Consider the following 21,807-nt stretch of genomic DNA (forward strand, 5'->3'; position numbering starts at 1 on the left):
CAACCCAACCCAACCCAACCCAATCCAACCCAATCCAACCCAACCCAACCCAATCCAACCCAATCCAACCCAACCCAACCCAACCCAACCCAATCCAACCCAACCCAACCCAACCCAATCCAACCCAACCCAATCCAACCCAACCCAATCCAACCCAATCCAACCCAACCCAACCCAATCCAACCCAACCCAACCCAATCCAACCCAACCCAATCCAACCCAACCCAACCCAATCCAACCCAACCCAATCCAACCCAAGCCAACCCAACCCAATCCAACCCAACCCAACCCAACCCAACCCAACCCAACCCAATCCAACCCAACCCAACCCAACCCAACCCAACCCAACCCAACCCAACCCAATCCAACCCAATCCAACCCAATCCAACCCAACCCAACCCAACCCAATCCAACCCAACCCAATCCAACCCAACCCAACCCAATCCAACCCAACCCAATCCAACCCAACCCAACCCAACCCAATCCAACCCAACCCAACCCAACCCAACCCAACCCAGTCCAACCCAATTCAACCCAACCCAACCCAACCCAATCCAACCCAACCCAATCCAACCCAATCCAACCCAATCCAACCCAATCCAATCCAACCCAACCCAACCCAACCCAACCCAACCCAACCCAATCCAACCCAACCCAATCCAACCCAACCCAACCCAATCCAACCCAACCCAATCCAACCCAATCCAACCCAATCCAACCCAGTCCAACCCAGTCCAACCCAATCCAACCCAACCCAACCCAACCCAACCCAACCCAATCCAACCCAACCCAATCCAACCCAACCCCTGCAGTACCAGACATCAGTCCTGGGGGGGACAGCGACTTCATGCTGCTCCCCCCCCCCCCCCCCCCACCCCCACAATCCACCTTCAACAAATCCGCCTTCTCTCAGACTCTTTCTTCTTTGTTTTGTTTTGTTGTTGTTCTTTGTTAAGCATATTTGAGTACTTACACAAGACTTGTGCAATATTTATTAAATGATTATTATCCTTTTGCAGTCGCATATAAAGGTGCAGGTTCCTTCCTTGTGGAGATGTGGAGGAGAACTGATTAAGCATACGGTTCTTTCTAAGACTCTGAATTAATGACAGTATTATTATTATTATTATTATTAAATTGGAGATTTGTGTTGGAGTATTATTTGTGGAATTGGATGCAAAGCCATAGGTCATTGTAAAATTAACAAGCAAAGCTCGTGGATGAAACGTCAGGCGTAGAACGAGTCATACATCATGCAGCTACAAACATCCAACGACATATTAACAATCTGAGGAATAATCTGTCTCTCTGGGCTGGATTAGTTCAGTCTCTGTAATCCTTGTCATGGGAGCCTCCGATGAACAGATGGAGGATAAGACAGACTCACTGCTGTGCTTCTCATCAGCTGACGAACAAAAGTGACCAAAAATCACCACAGGAGCTTAATGAATGAGGAAGAGTTTTAAATGTTATTCACTGACTTACCATCATGAATTTAAAATGTTTTGAAGACTCCAAACTCTTTTTAGGGTTAGGGTTACCCACAATCCTTCACGGCGACGGCTGAGGTGGCTCAGGTGGTCAAGCTGGTCGTCTCACAACTGGAAGGTTCATCTTGGTACAGAGGGGTCCGATAGATGCATAAACTATTCAGTCAAACATTATTGTTGTTTCAGGCTGCTAACATGTTCATGTGCTCTGTAATAATGGGCTTTATTACGGGGAACTGCACGTCTTTGCACTTCTGCATTGGCTTGTTTTTTGGTTGCATTCTGCATTAAATGTAGAACACGCTGGAAAACCACGGCTAACACAAATAAAGAGAAATATGTTCATATATTTCATTTTATTTATTGATACAAACGTGAAGTTACACAGTACACAGAAGTTACGAATACAAAGAGAATTAATCACCACAGTGTGCAAAGGTTTATACAAGTTTGGCATACATTCTGGAAACAAAAATAAATCAAATCTTCATAAATATGACTTTTTAATTTTTTCACAGTTTTTTGGTTAAGCTATAAGTAATCTATTTACCTTTCAAAATAAAGCAACCCGCTGAGACTTTGTCCACGACTTCCTGAAGGCTTCAGAGCACATGCAAGTCCAGTAATCAGGACGAGGAGGTTCAGCATGCAGAGAGCATTCACTAGCAGAGTATATATGAAGTGAGGATAAGATTTACAACGCCACATCTGCTCCTCTTGATACCGCTGTGCTTTCAAATGATGTCACTTTGTTGTTTCAAGCTAAATCTGTATCGGCTACGACATCTTTACTAATGCTTTTATGTGGCACTTCCTGGTGCAGGCCATGAATCCAACCCCACCTCGAGGGCGGGGCTAATGGCTCTGTGTAATTCTGAGGTCAGATTCACACAGTGATTCATCGAATGAGATGCATGACCCACAGGGGGAGCAGGGGGAGAGTAAGGCATCTGTATGTGTTGTGTTTGAGACGTTCGGGAGCGACTTCAGCAGTCAGGGCTGAACATGAAGTCCAGAGCTTGTCTCTCTGCTGCAGCCACGTTTGGATGCCACAGATCTACACTTAAAATGACTCGAGGTCCGGCATCTGACGGCCCTGAGAGGAAAAAACAAAAAGAATTTAGATCATAACGTGTGGAGCAAGAATATATTCAAAACAAAGACACTGAAGAAGTAAATCTGGTAAATGTTTGCTCCAGAGTCCAAAACTTTCTCCAGCTCCAGCACCCAGAAATTATGATTACAATATTATACTTTTATTTTTGAGAATGGACTCGAACTTGTATTGCGCTTTTCTAGTCTTCTGACTACTCAAGGCGCCTTTACACCGCTGCAGGAGCTGGGGATCGAACCCTCGACCAAGTGAGTCACAGTCGCATTGTTTTTAGATGAAAATCCAAAAGGGAAAACATCCAGTAAATTTCCCACTCACCAAAAATGTGATAAGTAGTCACACGTTACAATGAAACGAGTATAATGAGATAAAATGACATGATTCACAAACCCTTGTGGGAGACGGTGTGAAGGAAGGAGTCATCGACCAGGAGGCAGTGTCCCTCTGACCAGCACTGAGGCTCTCCTCCAACCACCAGCTCACACGAGCGAGGAGTCTGCAGACCTACCAATGAGATGTGTGTTTGTACAGCTTGGCACAAAAATACTCATCTAAGAAGAGCATGGACTTCATCCCTGTGTGTGTTTGAAACAGAGGATTAAAGACAGAGATGGAGCGCTGCACAAGTGGGCTCAAGGGTAATCTAGCCTCAAGCATGACTCACAGAAATCTGCATTAACAGTAATTACTTTAATAAACCAAGAAGGGGAAAACCCTATCATACATGTTTGTTAATGTCATCTTTTCACTCACCAAGATGACATCTCAGTCGTGTGTTGGTCGGTCCGTACGAGCTCCCCAGCGTCGCTCCGGGCCCCAGCAGCCAGAATCCAGCAGACCCCAAAGAGTTGCTGCTTATGAATGTCCGAAGAGAGAGAAGTGTGCGATACGTGCAGGGACAGGAGCGACAGTTTCCTGCCACGCAGACACCAGCACTGTACAGAGAAAACACCGCCTGACCCTGAAAGACAAAAAACGGAGCTGCAGTGAAGATGTGACCCAGGTGACACTGATGCATCATGGGACGTATTCATGATCAGATCTGCTGCAGAGGTGACACAGGAGCTCTGTGGAAATGAGAGAGACGCCGTTCCCCCTGTTCCCAGTTTTAGTACTTTAGGATAATCTTTGGAACTCATTTTTTAAGTCGTAAAGGTTAAATAGTGTTTCTCTAGTTTAGTTCAGGCACAAGTGTTTCTTACGCTACCCCCTTTTAAGTTTCCCTGACAGAAATCCCTTTGCGTACCTTTGGTCCCAGACAGGTCCACCCTTGTTTTGATTCAACGCCGCGCTGATAAACACTCTTAAATTCAGCCAGGATCGCAGAGTAGTTGGCCTCTAAGACCTCGATGTCGTGTCGATGAGCATCACGGGGGAAGAAAGGAACACTCGGGACATCGGGGAGGAAGAAGAGGTGAGGCTTCTGTATGGTTGAGTGATCATTCAGTCTGATCTGAAGAAGGAAAAACGACTAAATTAATAATGAATTCTGAATTGATTTGATTTCTTCATCAAACTTGAGAAACATTTTGACCATTTAATGTGTGTTTCACATGAGCAGGTAGTTTAGTTGTCTTTAAATTCTGCCATCAGATGAATCAATAAAGATGTAGTTAACGAGCTAACAGACGTAAACAGCTCATATGACGGTTTCAGTGAGTCTACCTGCTCACGGAGGCCTTTATGAATGCGACCCATGCCCACCCAACTGTAGCGCTTGGCGTACTCCTGCAGAGCTGCGTAGAGTTTCTTAGCCTCTGCAGAGGCCTGAGCGGGGAACAAAGCATGACTCAGCACTGGAGTGAGGTAGCCATGCCCCTGCTCTTCGTCCTCTTCCGTTTCCATGGAAATAAAAGGAGCCATTTGATCACTTCTTGACAGCTTGGATCGAGCACTACACTTTGTCCCAGCGCAGCTTCCCCGACGGGACATCATGGACCGCCTGCAGCCTGACTTGAGCTTTCCAGCATGTGCGTGGCCTGGGATCGGCAGGTCTGAGCCAATCCGGTAACAGTGCCAAAGGAAAAGCAGGAGCAGAGTCCAGAGAAGGCCGCTCAGCGAGTGCACCCCCAGCTCGACATACGGAGGCAAGGGCAGTGTGTTCATGGACCAGTGCATCCTTTAAAGTCCTGAAACAGAGAGAGTGACTGAGGTTAGTACTGTGAATTCATCTGGGCTCATTAGGGGTCTTAATAAAATACAAAATGTGTCTTTATTGTTCTTGGACAGTTTCTATACAATCAGAAGACATTGTTTTGCTCGTCAAAGTCTTGCACAGTAAAGGATGGAGAGGCTCTCTGTTTTTGCTGATAAGCACAGCCTTAGTGCCATGATGCTTCTTTCAAACAGCCAACTCATTTATTTTCTTCACTTTAATCTCCTCCAGGGTCACAGGGAGCTGAGGCCAGCCCCAGCATGCACAAGTGAAACATTAATGAGAGGTTACCGGTCCATCACGGATCCACTGACTCATTGGTTTAGTTGCTGCTGACTTCGTGCTGTTATGTAAGTCCTGATCTTGGACCCCTTGTTCTTTGGGCACACTAGCTGCGGATGGAGCTGACGATTTCCCCGCATGCATCTCCACTCTGCAGCCATGCCTCTCATTAGCTTATCGACAGTGTACAAGTTTCCCTTTAAGGTCTACAACGTCATCAGGCTTGGGTTCATCCACGTATGAAAGGTCCATATTGGTTGCTCCTTTTTAAAACGATCTTCCTCCTTCAGTTTAAATGCTGTTCGTGTGTCATGAACAAAGTCTTATTTTTCCTTGTCTCCAGGATTTCTGGGCGCCTCCACCTGCAGCCTCAGCCAACCCTGCGATGTTGCTGTAACCACACCCCATTAAAGGCTTTAAAATAAGGATGTGAAAATGTTTTTTCTCTACTTTAATGATCCATAGTTTTGAAGAAGAGGAGGGTTGGTTCGATGCACAGCATGTGTAGGTGCAGGTCAGTTCAAACAGCAAAAGAAACAAGACGTGCCCCGAAATTAAAACAAGAAACTACACAAAGTTTGGCGTCTGGCACTTTAAAATTTAAAGTACAGACAAGAACCCCGAATTAAATCAAACAACACAAATGAATTTCACTTTGTTTAATTAACATCTTATTTTTATTGTTTACTGTTGATACTGTTGATAACTTCCTCCATCTCAACGTAAACAAAACAAAAGAAATAATAATAGGCACCCCATCACCCCAGCCCCCCTCCCTCATCAACAACAACACAGTTGAAACTGTTGACAGCTTCAGATACCTCGGACTCACATTAGACTACAAACTCACCTTCGACCAGCCGACAACGGACATTCAAAAAAGGAGCCACCAAAGACTGCACGCCATCCGGAAACTCAAAGGACTGTATGTGCCCCCCCATCTCCTCCTCCTGTTGTATCAAAGCATCGTCCAGCCCATCCTGCTCTACTGTTCCACCTGCTTCTTCAACCTGCTCACTGTCAAAAACCGAACCAAACTCACCCGTGTCACAAACATTGCAGCCAAATTAATCGGTCTCCCCACTCCCACCCTGTCAGAACTCAATTCAAAGGCCATCACACGCATCGCACACACAATAACACTGGACATCACCAACCAATCAACTGCCACCTCTCCATCATGCCCTCTGGACGCAGGTACAGGTCCCTGCTGTGCAGGAGGGCGCGATACGGCAGAAGCCTGGTGCCTGCAGTCATTTCAGCCCTCAATAAAAATCCACCTCAGTCCCGATCCCCGGTCCCCTCATAACCATATGCACTGTATGTCCTGTCTCTGTATGTCCTGTTGTCCCACATGTATCTCCCTGTGTTCACCCTCTGTCGGCGCGCTGCCCTTAAAACTGTATACTGGTGAAAAAGAATTTCCCCTCGGGGACAATAAAATAAAAAGTCCCAAAAAAGTCTAAAGTCTACATTTCAGACAGTTCTTTTTGCCAGCATGCAGCTCAGCTCATCAAGTAAAAGTGAAACCTCTGAACTCATGAAGACAACAATCATTCAACCCATGTTTAGATCCCAGCTGGACGTTTGTGTGTGTAAGTCTCTCTCTACCCCCAACCCCCCCCCCCCCCCCCCCCCCCCCCAGTCAAAACAGTGTGAGCACGCCCCTGGTGTGTGTACAGGGAGACACACTGACTGACTTGTTACTGAAGGCATAAATCATGCGTGCACGTCTGTGTACGTGCATGTGCGCAGATGTGTTTAAGTGGGAGGGCTCTGTCCTTATAGGCGTTTTCTCTCTACGTTGTCGCCATCAGTTACACGCTACCTGATAACACTGCAATCGGTTTTGAGTGACAGCACGGTTTAACATCGTGAACGTGTCCCATGAACTGTGGATTTGGTTTGTTTTGCAGTTTGCTTCAGTATTCATTTTGTTTCCGCTCTGCAGCAGCTTCCACGGCTCAGCATGCTCATGTTTAATGTCCGCATTCCGCGTAACCGCAAACAGCCACCCACCAAAGGAAAACGTGCCAATAAATGGTCCTCGCCATGCTTTTCTTTTTTTGTACATGCAGGCTTTTTAAACACGTACACGCACATAGCACTGTCTGTTTACCTTGATCAACCGTGCGGGTTGTTGGGACACACTTCAGCACCGTGTCGGTGGACAGCTCCTCCAGCGCCCACAGACAGAATGTGGACGTCTCCCGCGCGTCGCTGCAGTTCCAGTAAGCGGCCGCTAGAGCGCACCTGGAGCTTCCAACACAAATGCCCTCACATCATAGCCGAATGCGTCAACCACACGGTAACCAGCTAGGGGCATCTCACCAGCACAAACCCCACCGTGTTCCCGGGGCCTAAAGCAACAGGATACAGTCTAAGCAGCGGAGCGCAGGAAGCAGTGTGCAGGAGAAAAAGGTAAGCAGGCAGGCACCTTCAGACGGTGCTGAAATGGTTGTCGGTGTCACAGTTGTAATGACTGATGCCAAAAAAAAATCGTCCTCCGCACAAAGAGGGCCGGGGGAGGTGCGAGTGATGCTGCCTCGTTGAGCCCCATCATTTTGTCACACACCAGGATGACCATTTCTGCGAGGAAACGCCTCGACTGAGCGTGGAGGCTCTTTCTGACACATCACCATTAACAGGTTGACAGAATCAGAATCAGGATCACAGCCGACCTGCGGTTCGTTCATTGAATTTTGGAATAGCGCATTTTCGGGCATGTTGTTGCAGATTTGGGGGAGAGCCTGAATATTTAACCTTAAACCGTGTGCGCCGTCTACCTGCCTGCCATTCCGATACCTGTTTGAAAAATATACAATATGTCATTAACATTTTTTTATATCTATTGAATGCATGTTGTACAGATTGATGAAGCTGAGCTTTTACATGATCACTTCGGAATGATCCTCTAATCCGATTGACTGAGGCCTGTGTGATGTAAACAGATGCTCAGGAGCTGAAGTGCGAGAGAATTTTTAATGATCTGACTAATCATTCCCTCTGCGTTTCCACACCAGCCAACACAGCATTATATCTGTTTCTGCTTCAGTGAAATAAAGAGATAGTAAAAATGCATTACAGCAACAAGATACAGTGACGGCTCTGTGTATTCTGTTACATAATAAATTGCAAATCAATCTGGCTGGCTTTAACCTTCTCAGGTCATTCAGTTTCATCCAAAGCCATGAGGTTCACGCGCCTCTCTGTGATGCTGCTGGTCACCTTGATGCCCCTTGTGTCAGGTAAATGTGTGTTTGTTTGTGCATGTGTGTTGTCTCTAATGCATGCACACTGAATGTTTTGAATCTCAAATCGAGAAGAGGAAACATAAAGTCGATCAGTTTTCTTTTTATTTGCATTTTAAAACTACTAAATAACATCATATATTCCAGGTATGAGCTTCATGACCCCTGAGCCTGATTCACCACCAACATCAACCCCAGACTCGCACCCTCTGCTTGGCCTGATCCACGCCGCCCTGCAGAGTAAGGAGTACTTAGGCGAGGCTTCAGCAGGCACAGGTACAACACTAACACTAATGTTTTATGTAATGCGCTTACCAGACTATACGACCCCTTTGGAGACGTTGAATTCAACCTTCTGAATTTGCAGGGACTACCACCAACCCGACGCAGGCGGTGCCGGGGCTTGGGCAGACCGAGTCCACGGCGACAGTCATATCACCGGGGCTGCTCACCACAGCTTTGAGCTCCTCTTCTGCTGCGGGCCAGACAGGACCCAGGAATACCATGTCCTCGCTGCCCGCAGAGGAGGAGACAACCACCACCCTGATCACCACCACCACCATCACCACCATGCACATGCCAGGTACACCTGCATGTCACCACTCTCACTTGGGGGATACTTTTCGATATCCTCTGTTTTAAATCAATTAAATCACCTCGGTTGTTTTATTAAGCTACAGCATGGAGAAGTACCAAAGCTTAAAAAGCTTCATCTATTGCAAAAGTAACGTTGGAGAGGAATTAATCCATCTAAAAAATTGCAGACTAACTTCTGCACAGTGTCCAATTCTGCACAAATACACTGACATATTATTTGTACTGAAACATTGCCGACGCATTTGTGCAATTCAGACCGTGAGCTGGAGTTTGTCCACAATATCGGGAGCCTAGAACATCTATTTTTGGTGCTGTGGTATCAAAACGGATATTGACATCGTTAGAGTTTTACAAGATTGTATCAAAGTTTGAAATTCTGGTATTCAACAGCTCGACAGAGTCTCACCTGTAGCTTTCCAGCTGCTCAGATTTAACAGGTCTGGCTGCTGCAACATTTGAAGCAGCTTCACTCATTGCTGTTCCCTGTCTCACTTTGAACAAAAAAACAGAAGAGTAACATGGAGATCTTGAGTGACAAGGTAATGTGAAACATGTTGTCATAAAATATTCATGACAAAACATCAACAGGCTGCGGTACAGTGTGAGCTGCCGGGGGTCAAAAATGTCAATACTCCCGATGTAGCACACAAACATCCACCTGCTGCATTAATGTAACTACTCACTTATAGGAGACACTTCTGTCCTTATTTCAGGTCTTATAACAAGAAGAACGTGAGCTTTCTCTAGTTGCATGTTTCAGATAATAAGAGAAGATCATGCAGTTGTTGTTGGAACTGAAGGGTGATTGAGTCACTCCTTGGTGAAATGACTTCTTTAGTGTGTCTTCTTCATAAGCCAAAGACAGGCAGCAGGTTGTTTGAGCGGTCTGAACTGCTGGGAGATGATCAGAGCCTCATTTCTCTTAAATGTTGTTGAGTTACTCAGCATCGAGCGGTGACTGTGATCAACAGGAAAATGATCCTTTACCATGAAATCTGGAGAATTAAGGATCTTTATCCTGTTTCTGAAAACTAGGATTTTAAAACCAAATCCTACAGGGAGGGGGAAACATGTATGGAGAGACAGAAAGGCTTCGTAACTTAAAGGCACAGTACGTAGAGTCCGCTGCCAGCCGGCTCTCAGTCAATACAACAACAAGAGACGAGGCTGACGGGGAATCATGGGACTGATTCTCTCTGCTACTTCTTCTAATTAAGAACCGTTAAGCACAAGATTTTTGCTGCAATTTCCAGTGTCCTGCATCCATGTGTTAGCACGCTAACATTAGCGCTCTTTAGTTAGCTTGTAGCTGAATGTAAACTGACACAGAATGAGCGTGACCTAAAACCTTTTACTTGACAGCCAAATAATCAGTGAGTAGACCAGACCAGGGTACTATAGGGAGCACTGAAGGACAGAATCCCGTCCCCTACTAAGACAGAAGGACGTTTATGATCCGACATGTCAGCCTTGGTTGCTGTTCTCGCCCCAGGTGGACGAGAGCCGTCACTCATCCTACTCATTAAATTAAAGGAGATGTGACAGGCAGGAAGGAGGTGGATCAGCTGGTCAACATCATCAGATGTGAGTGGGAAACATCGGGGCAAGATGATTAATCAGGATGATTAGCCGATTGCAATATCTGTTTGTTTCTTATACAAATAAGATTTGAAAGCTAAAACTATCAGAGAAATATCTGAGCAGGTTCATCATACGTGCCAAAAAAACTACAGAGTAAAGGATACACAGTATTTGCTTTCTGACCGAGCGTGTGATGGTTAAAACATGTTTCTAGTCTGTTTGGTAAATATGAAGCAACAGCCAGCAGCTGGTTTGACTTAGCATAGCTTAGCTTAGCTTAGCTTTACACAAAGCCCAGGGAAGCAGCAGCTAGCATCGTTCTGTTAGAAGAGAATCAGATCTGTTCACCAGCATCACTAAAGACTGTTTGGTATTTTGCTTTGTTTAATCAGAGATTTTCAAGTTGGACACACAACAAATATATTTCTTTACCAGAGGTTGTCTGTTCAACATAATCTGCCCACAGCTGTTGCCAGGCAACAAGGAGAGACTCCAGGAAGTTACTAAAACTGTCCAGGAAATAGTCAATTTCATCACTCCTGAGTTATCATCACATCCTCACACGTCTTCACTCAGACGATTAAATATAAAACATCTATTCAGGTCTAACTTCAGGGTGACTGAACCAAGGCTAGCTGTTCACTGCTTTCTTTAACATTATGGAATGCTACCTTAATGCTAACACAATGCTAAAGGCCTACATAAGATGCACACCTGTAAATGATGCAGGCATCTTACTCTCAAATGAGAATATAGGATAGGATAGGATAGGATATAACTTTATTGATCCCCAATGGGGAAATTCGGGCGTTACAGCAGCAGCAGCAGTGCAGAATCAAAAACAAAAGTCAAAATCGAATAAAAAAGTAACAACATAAACATTAATACAATCCAGGTAGTAAGGGGGGGATATATACAGAGGACTATAGCAAGGAATATGTGGCGTCTTCACATCTGTCCCGTTTGGTTTGGTTTAAACAAACTTCTGTTTGGCATGTTGGTGCCGTTCGGTTTGTAAGCTGTCAATCAAAACTGGTGAGGATCAAACAACCGTACCAAGACCGCTGGTGGGTCTCGGTCCACGTCTCGGTCCAGACCTCTGCAGGAAGAAACCACCTTGGAGCCTCTCTGTTCATCGTTACTGAACATGTGTCAAAGACCAACACGGCCCTGTGGAGCTCGAGGATGGATGAACCGGCTCAGGAGGATTAACATGCAACTTCTCCTGACGCGTCTTCAACAGATCCTGATGAACAATATAAAAACCCCATGACCAGAGCGTGCCAGACCTGTGTTGTCCCTCCAACCACTGCAGTCCTCGTTCATGCACGGCCTGCTTCGACCTGCAGAAGAAGAAGCTTTGCACACACATTCAGCCTACATTCAGAATGTAATGGGCATTCACTGTGGTCCAGTAAACCCTTCACAAACAGAGAGCTGGCAACTTTGCTCCCGTTGAAGCTTCAGTGCAAACAATAGAGGAGAGATTTCCATTTGTTGCAACTATCATGAGATTTTCTGGGATTGAAGCCACGTCTCCCATGTCCGTTTATCATTTAGATAGCTTGCTTGTCACTGCCTTCCAGCAATGCAATATTGTGTGGTCAAGTAATGCTTTAATTTGCAGCTTTCAATCTGATCGTTTTTCTATTACGGTCAAGTCTGCAAAAACTACGGTCCAAAATCAAACCAAGAAAAGTCTTTTATTGTTTCACAAAAATGCACAAAACTCCTCAAAAAGTCGTGAAATGTTTGGACTGAGCTGCATGTGTGACACCAAACAGCCACATGTAAATGTCACAACTACACATCCACACACTGATGGAAGAGTGAAGAGTCCATCAGAAGTAACTAATCACATTCATACGCCGCTGACGAAGCAGCGCAAGCAGTTTGGCAACTTGAGGTTGAGTGCCTTGCCCATGGACACAGCGGACATCTGACCTTCCAGTTGAGACATGAAAAGCTGAGCCACAGCCGCCCCAAATCCTTCATTCTGGCTTTACCCAGAACCCCAGTACATCTGCATGAAGTTACAGTCAGCTGCACACCAGACTGATACAAAGGCAAATATTGGTCCCGCCCCTCCTTGTCAGTATTATTACATTATCGCCTCCTGGGATCCCAAACGACTGCCACCGAGTGTCTCCTGTGAAGCATTGCTCAAACTGTTATTGCATTTGCATGCATGACAGAATTACAGTTTTAATTTGATGACAGCCACCATGGTGACCAGGCGGAGTCTGACCTGTGCGGCTGTAATTCTTGTCAGCGTCAGAGAGACACAATTGCTTGTGGGATCAAGGTCTTCCTTTTAGCTCCCTAAATCACTACAGCACTGCTCTGCATCTGACAGCTTTAAGAGGAGGATGTGTGGCCCGTCTGCACCCTCTAATTTCAGCCAAGCTTCAGTGTAATTATTTAATTTCAGCTCAAGAACACACGCACCAAATACAAAACCTTGAACAGAGTAACCAGAAGCAGAGATTGTGCTTTGCTCTGTTCGTACCTCAGCTCGGGGAATATCTTCATTTTGCCTATAAAAAGGAGTTCTTCATAAAAAAAATAAAAAGGCATTCCTGTTCTACTCGGGGTGGATCATGAGGAGTGTAGGAGGAATCTTCAAGAGCAGAGCATACACGGTTCACGCAGTTCAAGAGAAGATATTGAGATGTCTCCCTCGTCTTTACATCAGCAGCATTCACTCCCACAAATCCTCCAAAATGTCTCTTCAGAAAAATGTTATGAAGGCAAAAGATGTTGTTGTGGCATTTTTGTGCCATCAGATCTTAAACCAATCAGCAACCTTGAGTCACATACACATGACATGTTTACAGCCTGGTACAAAAATCCACATAGGTGTGATTAGTAGTTGTCATCACTGGCCCGTACTGTACGGGGGGGCGCTGATCTTTCTTTACACAGCTCTGTTTTGATTTCAGCCTGTTGGGAGGTGAAAGCTGAAAGTTAAGGTGAGACAGCATTTCCATCATTCATGGTGGCTGCTGCCGATGGGACTCCGAACAGACGGCTCACAGCGTCATTCATATTTACAGTCAACCGCTTAAAGGCACCGTATTTAAGTTCCACCACCAGGGGGCTCTCAAACAAAACATGACGTTGAGGCCGACGGGGAATCAAAGTGGCGTGGCGTTTTTATCACAGCAGCAGATCACGCGTCCGTATGCAGGAGGTGTTTGACGTAACATCTGGTGTTTCCACGGCAAAAAAAAAAAAGATTTAACATATTTTAGCAAGTTAACATGACTCAGCTAAAATCAACAATGATCTACAACAAAGGAGAATATCAATATTTCTGTTTGTCTCACTTCCATTATTTAAGTGTTAATGAGAAGCAGAAGTTGAAGAGCTGGTTTTTGATCTGTCTTCAAACTCTGAGGATGTGAGTCATCCGGCTTTTGTCAAAACCCTTGAGCTGTTTTGATGTTTGGAAAAAAAAAAAAAAAAGGATTGTTATATTTCTCAGATACACATTAATTAGTTTCCTCTTCTTCTTTTTTTCACACAGTGCAATGCAATGCAACTTTGTCGTCCATGGAAGATGTTGTCGAGTCTCCGGATCCTGCGTCAACGTCCTCTTATTCCCCGCTGGAGTGCACCTACAGCATCACCGTGTATCCCGGCTATGGAGTGGAGATTCAGGTATAAATGTGCATGACCTCCCCTCAGTTTGCCAGATATGAGAGCAGTTATCAGGTGAACAGGTGTTGCAGCGATGGAAGCGGGCAGTGGAACTGCTTCAGATAGAAGTGATTGTACCCGAGCTAAAAAGCCTCTGCATGTTTCTAATAAGCTCCAGCAGCAGAAAGCTGCTCAAACTAGGATCAATGTTGGAGATGCTTTTGAAAAGCGTTTAGATTGGGCTTTAAAATCTCTCTTCACTTCCTGGTGACGTCCCTAAGACCAAGTCCATGTTCTGCTTGTTTATATAAAGACAAAGGATGCATGTCTCTGTTCTCTCCTCCAGGTGAGGAAGATCAATCTTTCTAAGAAAGAGTCTCTGACCATCATGGGTCATGGAGGTTTGGGACTGGAGCTCCTGGCCAACGAGACCTTGATGAGAGAGGGTCAGGTGATCCGCAGCACGACCAATCAGGTGTACATTCACTATCGCAGTCTCCAGCAGAGCGACCACGGCGTGTTCAGCCTCCACTATCAAGGTAAACAAAAACCTTCAGCGTCTGACGACGTGATCAGGTTTTCAGCAGTCATTGCAAAGCACGTGAAGCTAGAGGGAGACGAGACCGAGCTTGAACTCTTCTGAACTTTAAACTCAGCGTTTTATCTTTCATCCCACGCCTTCCTGTTGCCTCAGCCTTCCTGCTGTCCTGCCCGTTCCCGCAGTCTCCTGAGAGCGGGGGAGTGACGGTGACCGACATCCATCCTGGAGGTCAGGCTCACTTCCACTGTGATCCAGGCTTCCAGGTGCGCGGCCATGAGGTGGCGACGTGCGTGAACACAACACAGCCGCACTGGAGCACTCCTGAGCCTCGCTGTGTCGGTCCGTGAACTCGCTGACTTTTCAATTCAAGCGTAAAAAGGCGACGTCGGGATCGAGGTGGCGTCTCATGGGGTGTTGTGTGTTTTTTTCCGTAGCTGTGTCCTGCGGAGGATGGGTTCGTAATGCAACAGTGGGCCGGATTCTGTCTCCTCCTCCACCGTCCGTCAGTAACCACAGCAACGGAAACAACCTGAGCTGTCATTGGTTAATCGAAGCCAAAGAAGGACACCGACTCCACCTGCACTTTGAGAGGATTGCTCTGGATGAAGATGACGATAAGTCTGTTTTTGTTCACACAGATGCATGTGTGACGTCTTGTGATGTCTCCGCCTTCCTGTCGAGCTCATCCCAGTCGTCTTTGCTCCCTCTCAGGTTGATCGTGCGCAGCGGGAACAGCTCCCTGTCTCCGCCGCTCTTTGACTCCGACCTGGACGACGTCCCGGAGCGCGGGCTGCTGAGCGAGAGCTCCACGCTCTACCTGGAGCTCACCGCTGACTCCTCCTCCATCCCTCTGCTGCTGGCGCTGCGATACGAGGGTAAAGAGAACTCAGATACCCACAATGCATCCTGGCTATGTGAATACTCATGACGCTGCAGCTTTCCGCCTGAAAACAAGCAAAATATAATTTATTATAAAATCAGCAGAAGCATCAATGCAGAGTCAGAAGAGACGTCAGCGGTCACTTTGTGGAGTTATTTTAAGATATCAGAGGATTGATGTGAAAGTTGTGTTTGGAGTTAATGGACTACAGCGTGCATGATGTGTTTTTAAAGAGAGCAGTAATGAAGCACACAAGTGCTTACAGCCTGCCCACGCTCCAGAGGGATTTATTTTGGGCTCTGGAGATGCACAATCCAGAAGCTTTTAGCGCCTCACACCTTCCTTCTTTTTTCTTTTTTTCCGATGGAGGAGCGTTTGAGATTCTGGGTCGTTTTTTTTTTTTTTGGCTGCAGCGAGGAGAAGCTGTGTGTCATGGTTGCTTAATTTTCTAAAAGCAGTAAAAAGCACTTATGTGTGTGTGTGTGTGTGTGTGTGTGTGTGTGTGTGTGTGTGTGTGTGATTCCTCTCAGCCTTCGATGATGAACACTGCTGGGAGCCCTACATGCCCCACGGGAACTTCAGCAGCAGTGACATCACGTATCAGCTGGGCACCACTGTCACCTTCTCCTGCTCTCCGGGCTTCGTCATGGAACAAGGTTCGGCCACGATCGAGTGCATCGACCCGAGCAATCCCCACTGGAATGACAGCGAGCCTGTGTGCAGAGGTACGTACCGGCAGAATCACCCAAATCAAGCGAATGTACCGCGGACGAAGCAGAAAGTCAAACCTCCTTTTCGCTGCTCGAGGCCGAACGTGCGTCCACTTTTTAATCTGCGTTTACAAAAAGGCGTGCAGACGCTGCAACGGAGAGACTGTGGACGAAAAAGTGACAGACGCGGGACTCTGGGGTCGGAGCGTGGCGGAAAAAAAGCATGTGTTTTTAGAAAACACCGGTAGCTATAAAAAAGTCACATAAAGGAAAATGATCCGAGTTTGAACCGACGCTCCAGCTTCCTGCAGACTGAGCTCCGGAAACTTCCTGTTTGTGACCAAATATTGTGTTCCTACGACTCGTGTTTGTCTGCCATGAAATATTTAGATCTTCCTCTACTGAAGGACAGAAAGGGGACATGAGAGGACGATAACGTAGATGCAGTAATGCGATTATGTAAGGAGACTGCGAGCCTCGAAATCTGCTCTCCAGAAATAGAGGTGAGAAAAGATAAATAAAGCAGAAATCCTTCTCCGTGTGACGCGGTCTCAACAGGCCGGTGTGAAAACAATCCTGGATTCATGCATCAGCTCTAACAGCTGTGTGTGTGTGTGTGTGTGTGTGTGTGTGTGTGTGCTGCTGCGGCTGAACATCACATGGCTCTTCTGTCAGAGCCTTCGGACGTCCTCATCAGCTCTCCTTGATCATGTCTCTCTCTGCATCAATGATTAACTCTCCTCCTCGCTCTCTGTTGTTGTTGTTTCATCACCCGTCCTCTCGTCTCCTCTCATCTCCTCTCGTCTCCTCTCGTCTCCTCTCGTCTCCTCTCGTCTCCTGTCACAGCTCTGTGTGGAGGAGAGCTGACCGAGCCCGCCGGCACCATCCTGTCTCCTGATTGGCCCCAGAGCTACTCCAAAGGCCTGGACTGCGTGTGGCAGATCCACGGCAACGAGGAGAAACACATCGAGCTGGACGTCCAGATGTGAGTGTCAGTGAGACGCTGTGATGAAGGAATCGTTCACTTCTTTTGATTCTGTCTGATGTTTTAATGACGACGTCAAAGCGTGCAGGACTTCTTCTGCTATTTTTAATCATCGAAGACAAGAAATTAAACATTTGGTGCGAAGGACGACGTCCATTTATATTTCTGCTGCTGTGGAATTAAAACGGTACATCGATATTGAAAATTTACGAGATGAACTTTTGGGAATAAAAATGTTTTGACAGAATGTGTGAAGACGTTAGAGTGCACGATTTAAGTACAGCGAAATGCTGTGAGAGCAACCCAGTGCAACAGACGTCAAGCATCAAGATAATATAAAAAAATAATGATAATAAATGTGCAAATATACAAACACTATAACTGCATTTACAAGTGAGAGTGTGAGAGTATGAAGATGGGTCATTAATGAGGTCTAAATAGACAGTAGCAGTTAAATATAAATATATTGCTGTTAAAATATAATGATTTAGACTTTATTAGAAAACCTTCTTCTTCTGCTGCTTCCTGCTCTTCGTCATTTAAAGCAACATGTAGGACAACTCAAATCTCTTTGTTTTTTATTTTTATCATTTAATTATTATTTTATGTTTTTGATGCATATTTTTTATTTGTCTTTAATTATCATTTTTGATGCAAATTTTTTCTACACTTATATTTTTATCATTTATATTTGTGTATAATATTTTATAATGTTTTTGATGCATATTTTTATTTTTATTTATTTATTATTTTCTTTTTTCTACACTTATATTTTATCAGTTATGTGTGTATAATATTTTATAATTTTTTTGATGCGTTTTTTTTTTTTTTTCTACACTTTTTAAAAAAAAAAAATTTGCACTGTGTGATTTTCTTCTGCTTCCTGCTTTGCTGCTGTATCTGTAAATTTCTTATCTTATCTTTTCTCCTTAAAAGTTTGAACATCCGCCAGACTGACGTGCTGACTGTTTACGACGGGCGCGACCTCATGTCGCACGTGATTGGACAGTACATCGGGTCCAGAGAGCGTTTCCAGATGGTGTCTCGGGGGTCAGAGGTCACCATTCAGTTTCAGAGTGACCCTGATGATTCCAGTTTCATCCTGAGTCAGGGATTCCTCATCCATTATCACGGTGAGTGTTCAAGGCCTCCAGGTGTTCACGTGTAAAGGACGTAACCTTCTTCCACTGCTGTCGTTACTTTCTCTCTTTCTCTGCGGCGCAGAGGTCGAGCCGAATGACACTTGCCCGCCCCTCCCTCAGATTGAGTTCGGCTGGATCAGCTCGTCCCACGCGTCCCCCGTGAGAGGCAGCGTGCTGACCTATCAGTGTCAGCCGGGATACGACATCAGCGGCTCCGACATCATCACCTGCCAGTGGGATCTCTCCTGGAGCAGCAGTCCACCCACGTGTGTCAAAGGTCAGACTTTAACCACCGCCGCGTCTCCACACAGACGCCGAAATGAAAGCCTTCGCTGTGCACAGAAGCGCTTCGTAGTTTTTAAAGATGAGAAGCGAGGGACATCATCCCTGTCCCCCTTCTGTCCCCCTTCTGTCCCTCACAGTCCAGCAGTGTCCAGATCCAGGAGAGGTGGTGAACGGAGCGCGCTCAGTGCGCCCTGAGACCGGGTTCGCCGTGACGACGGTCGTTCGTTTCTCTTGTAACCAAGGTTACCAACTGGAGGGTCCAAGCCAGATCTCCTGCCACGGACGAGACACCGGCACCCCGAAGTGGAGCGACCGCAGCCCCAAGTGTGTCTGTGAGTCCTCTCCCTGCACGCCGCTGCTTCTTCCTGTTTCAGATGTTTTTTTTCAATAAGTAGCAGCGTAAAATCCACGACGCCGCTTTCCTTCTTTTTTCTCCTCTGAGCAGTAAAATACGACCCGTGCCCGAACCCTGGAGTCCCTGACAACGGTTACCAGACTCTGTACAAGCACAGCTACCAGGCCGGGGAGACTCTGCGTTTCTTCTGCTATGAGGGCTACGAGCTCATCGGAGAGGTCATCATCAGCTGCGTCCCCGGTCACCCGTCTCAGTGGAACAGCCCGCCGCCCTTCTGCAAAGGTAGAACTCTCTAATCAGGAGTGATGCAGGTGTTCAGCTCTTACCTGTCGTCGGTCAGAGTTGACAGATTTCTCGTCTCTCTCTCACAGTGGCTTACGAGGAACTTCTGGACGACCACAAATTAGAAGGTGACTTTTTTTTTCCTCTCCCATTTTGTGAAATAACGAAAGTCATTAAAAGTTAGTTCAAACTTGAGACTTATAAACATTGGCGCCATCTAGTGGTGGTTTGATGAATTACACTGAGATCAATCTGCATCTTCTGATTATTTTTTACACTGGAACAATTTTGAGTTTCTTTACGGAGAACAAAACACACACAGGAGCGAGTCCACTCAGGGCTTAGATGCATTTTTTTTATTTTATTTAATTCCTCCTTTTGAGAAGATTAAATTAAAGATCTCTCCGGGTTCCTGAAGTCTGAACTCTGTGATGAAAATGTTCTTTAGTGATGAGGTTGTTTTTTTTATTTATTTTATCCTCTCGCAGTGTCTCAGCCGTTCGAGCCGTCCCATCAGATCCTGAGTGAGAACATCGCGCTGGCCATCATTTTGCCGATCATCCTGGTCATCCTGCTGATTGGAGGAATTTACATGTACTACACAAAGTGAGCGCAAACCTTCCCCTCTCTGCGAGTAACTACTGCAGGAGTGAACCGCTGTTTTCATCCGTTTTATTTACTCTCTCTCCCTCCCCCCCGCCCCTCTCTCTCTCGCTCTCTCTCTCTCTCTCTCTCTCTCTCTCTCTCTCTCTCCCTCTCTCTCTCTCTCTCTCTGTCTCTCTCTCTTTCTTTCTCTCTCTTTCTCTCTCTCTCTCTCTTTCTCTCTCTCTCTCTCCCCCTCCATCTCTCTCTCTCTCCCTCTGTCTCTCTCTCTCAGCATATGCAGACTAGAGTGGAAGCCGCTCTTCTGGAAGTCTCTTTCTCACACACACTCCTACAGTCCAATCACAGTCGAGTCTGATTTCAACAACCCTCTGTATGAGGCGGGGGTGAGTTTTACCCCTCAGAGTGAAAGTGATTATTAGGTTTTCTTTGTTTTGGGTCTTAAAAAAGTGTAACCCCGTCTCTGTTTTTGGTTTCTGTCTTCAGGACACACGAGAGTACGAGGTTTCCATTTAAAGGAGAAAACGTCTCGGTGAGAAATAAACACCACAGAAGGATGAAAATCTTTTGGAAAAGAAAAAAAAAACAACAAACTAATTTCGTAGTATTTTAAGGCCGCACTCCCCGTTTGAATCATCCGTTTGTTTTCATGCTCACTCTGAACATGGTTTTTATCTTTTTGTTTTTGATCCGTTGCACTGGTGCGATGTGCCAAACGCGGGTCCGACTTCACAACCGTCTGTGTCATCGGGACCGGTGCCTTACGAAGGGAACGAGGAGGAAGAGCGAGGGATGGGAGGCAAAGGGACAGGGGGGGGGGGGAGGGGGGGTGACGGGTGATGGATTTATTTGTTAAGTTAAATTATAAAGAAGCCAAAGCATCGGAGAACTTGGCAATACTTCGTTTGTAACGATCAGAAGTCACGACCACGCGGCACACGCTGAATGGTTTTTTCTTTTCATACTTAAATTTTACATTTTTACCAAACGATGAAGTACGAGAAGAAACGTTTCCTTCTAATCATGAGTCGAGTTTTAGATCAACACAGTCGTTTCTCTTCTTCACTTAGTCTTTCTCTCTGTGTAACACACACACACACACACACACACAATGAATGTAAATATCTGACTTAATATTGATGAGGCTGATATGCTATATGAGCCTCATGTATACTCTTATACAAGGTGTCGGGAGGTGATATATTTTCATTATCTGTATGTAATGAAAATTCAGTGCCAAAATATAACGTTGAATAATTTATTGTCTGTAAGTGTTTCATCCGTTGTTGCGATGCTGTCGACGAAGGCAGTGTTTATTTAATTCTCCGCTCTCTCTCTCTCTCTCGCTCGCTCGCTGGCGTGCGTCGTCGCCCAGCGTCACGCGTCACACGTCACGTAGGACCAGGTGAGGACATGAATGTCATTCGATGCTTAAAGCATGCACTGATTGTAAATTATATTGCTTCTGCTCAATCTCGCCATCCCCGTTCTGGTCACGGACGGTTCTCATTGTTCTCAGATTTGATGTTGTATGCACTATGTTGATGAAAATTACAAACTTTGGCTGCTTGCTGTGATGCATTACGTATTTATTTATACCTGATTGTCGAGGCGGTGAATGTCGGGTCATTCGCTGTGCCAAATGAAGGAGACTGTTGCTTTGTAGAATTACTTCTTCTCTTCTCATCAGTAGCATTTCTTTGCTTCATATATGAATACACTCTTTGGAAGGCGGTGAACTCAAATGCTGAAGTGGAAATAAAGTCTCTGTTGAATGGTGTCACGTGTAGAGATGTTTTTTTCTGTGCTTCAGCTAACACTGTGAACACATATACAATAAATCACAGGAGGACATTAATACACACTGCACGATGTAAGGGACGATATCATACACAGTGGTGTTTAAAGACCT

General features: G+C 45.8%; 2 protein-coding genes across 2 annotated transcripts; one reads left to right on the plus strand and one right to left on the minus strand.

The window, feature by feature from the left end:
- Positions 1 to 1,835: 1,835 nt before the first annotated feature.
- On the minus strand, positions 1,836 to 4,995 carry asphd1 (aspartate beta-hydroxylase domain containing 1). Its single transcript, XM_079367066.1, has 5 exons — positions 4,270 to 4,995; positions 3,851 to 4,057; positions 3,358 to 3,565; positions 2,995 to 3,108; positions 1,836 to 2,586 (listed from the first exon to the last, which is right to left on the minus strand). The coding sequence occupies exons 1-5, from the start codon at positions 4,720 to 4,722 to the stop codon at positions 2,477 to 2,479; spliced, it is 1,092 nt and encodes a 363-aa protein (XP_079223192.1). The 5' UTR covers positions 4,723 to 4,995; the 3' UTR covers positions 1,836 to 2,476.
- Positions 4,996 to 7,209: 2,214 nt separating this feature from the next.
- sez6l2 (seizure related 6 homolog (mouse)-like 2) lies at positions 7,210 to 21,675 on the plus strand. Its single transcript, XM_079367312.1, has 19 exons — positions 7,210 to 7,727; positions 8,209 to 8,289; positions 8,440 to 8,568; positions 8,660 to 8,875; positions 14,000 to 14,133; positions 14,459 to 14,651; positions 14,807 to 14,992; positions 15,088 to 15,271; positions 15,365 to 15,528; positions 16,064 to 16,258; positions 17,090 to 17,228; positions 18,165 to 18,361; positions 18,453 to 18,647; positions 18,793 to 18,987; positions 19,101 to 19,292; positions 19,382 to 19,420; positions 19,781 to 19,898; positions 20,170 to 20,281; positions 20,382 to 21,675. Exons 2-19 carry the CDS (start codon positions 8,232 to 8,234, stop codon positions 20,409 to 20,411), a joined length of 2,676 nt encoding a protein of 891 aa, XP_079223438.1. The 5' UTR covers positions 7,210 to 7,727; positions 8,209 to 8,231; the 3' UTR covers positions 20,412 to 21,675.
- Positions 21,676 to 21,807: the final 132 nt, after the last annotated feature.

Source organism: Symphodus melops, assembly GCF_947650265.1.
Source record: "Symphodus melops genome assembly, chromosome: 17".
In the NCBI taxonomy this organism is placed as follows: Eukaryota; Metazoa; Chordata; class Actinopteri; order Labriformes; family Labridae; genus Symphodus; species Symphodus melops.

Coding starts and splice junctions, on each gene's coding strand:
- sez6l2 (XM_079367312.1), top strand. CDS start 8,232: ATGAGGTTCACGCGCCTCTCTGTGATGCTGCTGGTCACCTTGATGCCC. Junction 8,876..13,999: donor CACCACCATGCACATGCCAG/GTACACCTGCAT, acceptor TTTTTCACACAG/TGCAATGCAATGCAACTTTG. Junction 20,282..20,381: donor ACCCTCTGTATGAGGCGGGG/GTGAGTTTTACC, acceptor TTCTGTCTTCAG/GACACACGAGAGTACGAGGT.
- asphd1 (XM_079367066.1), bottom strand. CDS start 4,722: ATGCACTGGTCCATGAACACACTGCCCTTGCCTCCGTATGTCGAGCTG. Junction 4,058..4,269: donor ATAAAGGCCTCCGTGAGCAG/GTAGACTCACTG, acceptor TTCCTTCTTCAG/ATCAGACTGAATGATCACTC. Junction 3,566..3,850: donor GGACCTGTCTGGGACCAAAG/GTACGCAAAGGG, acceptor TTTGTCTTTCAG/GGTCAGGCGGTGTTTTCTCT.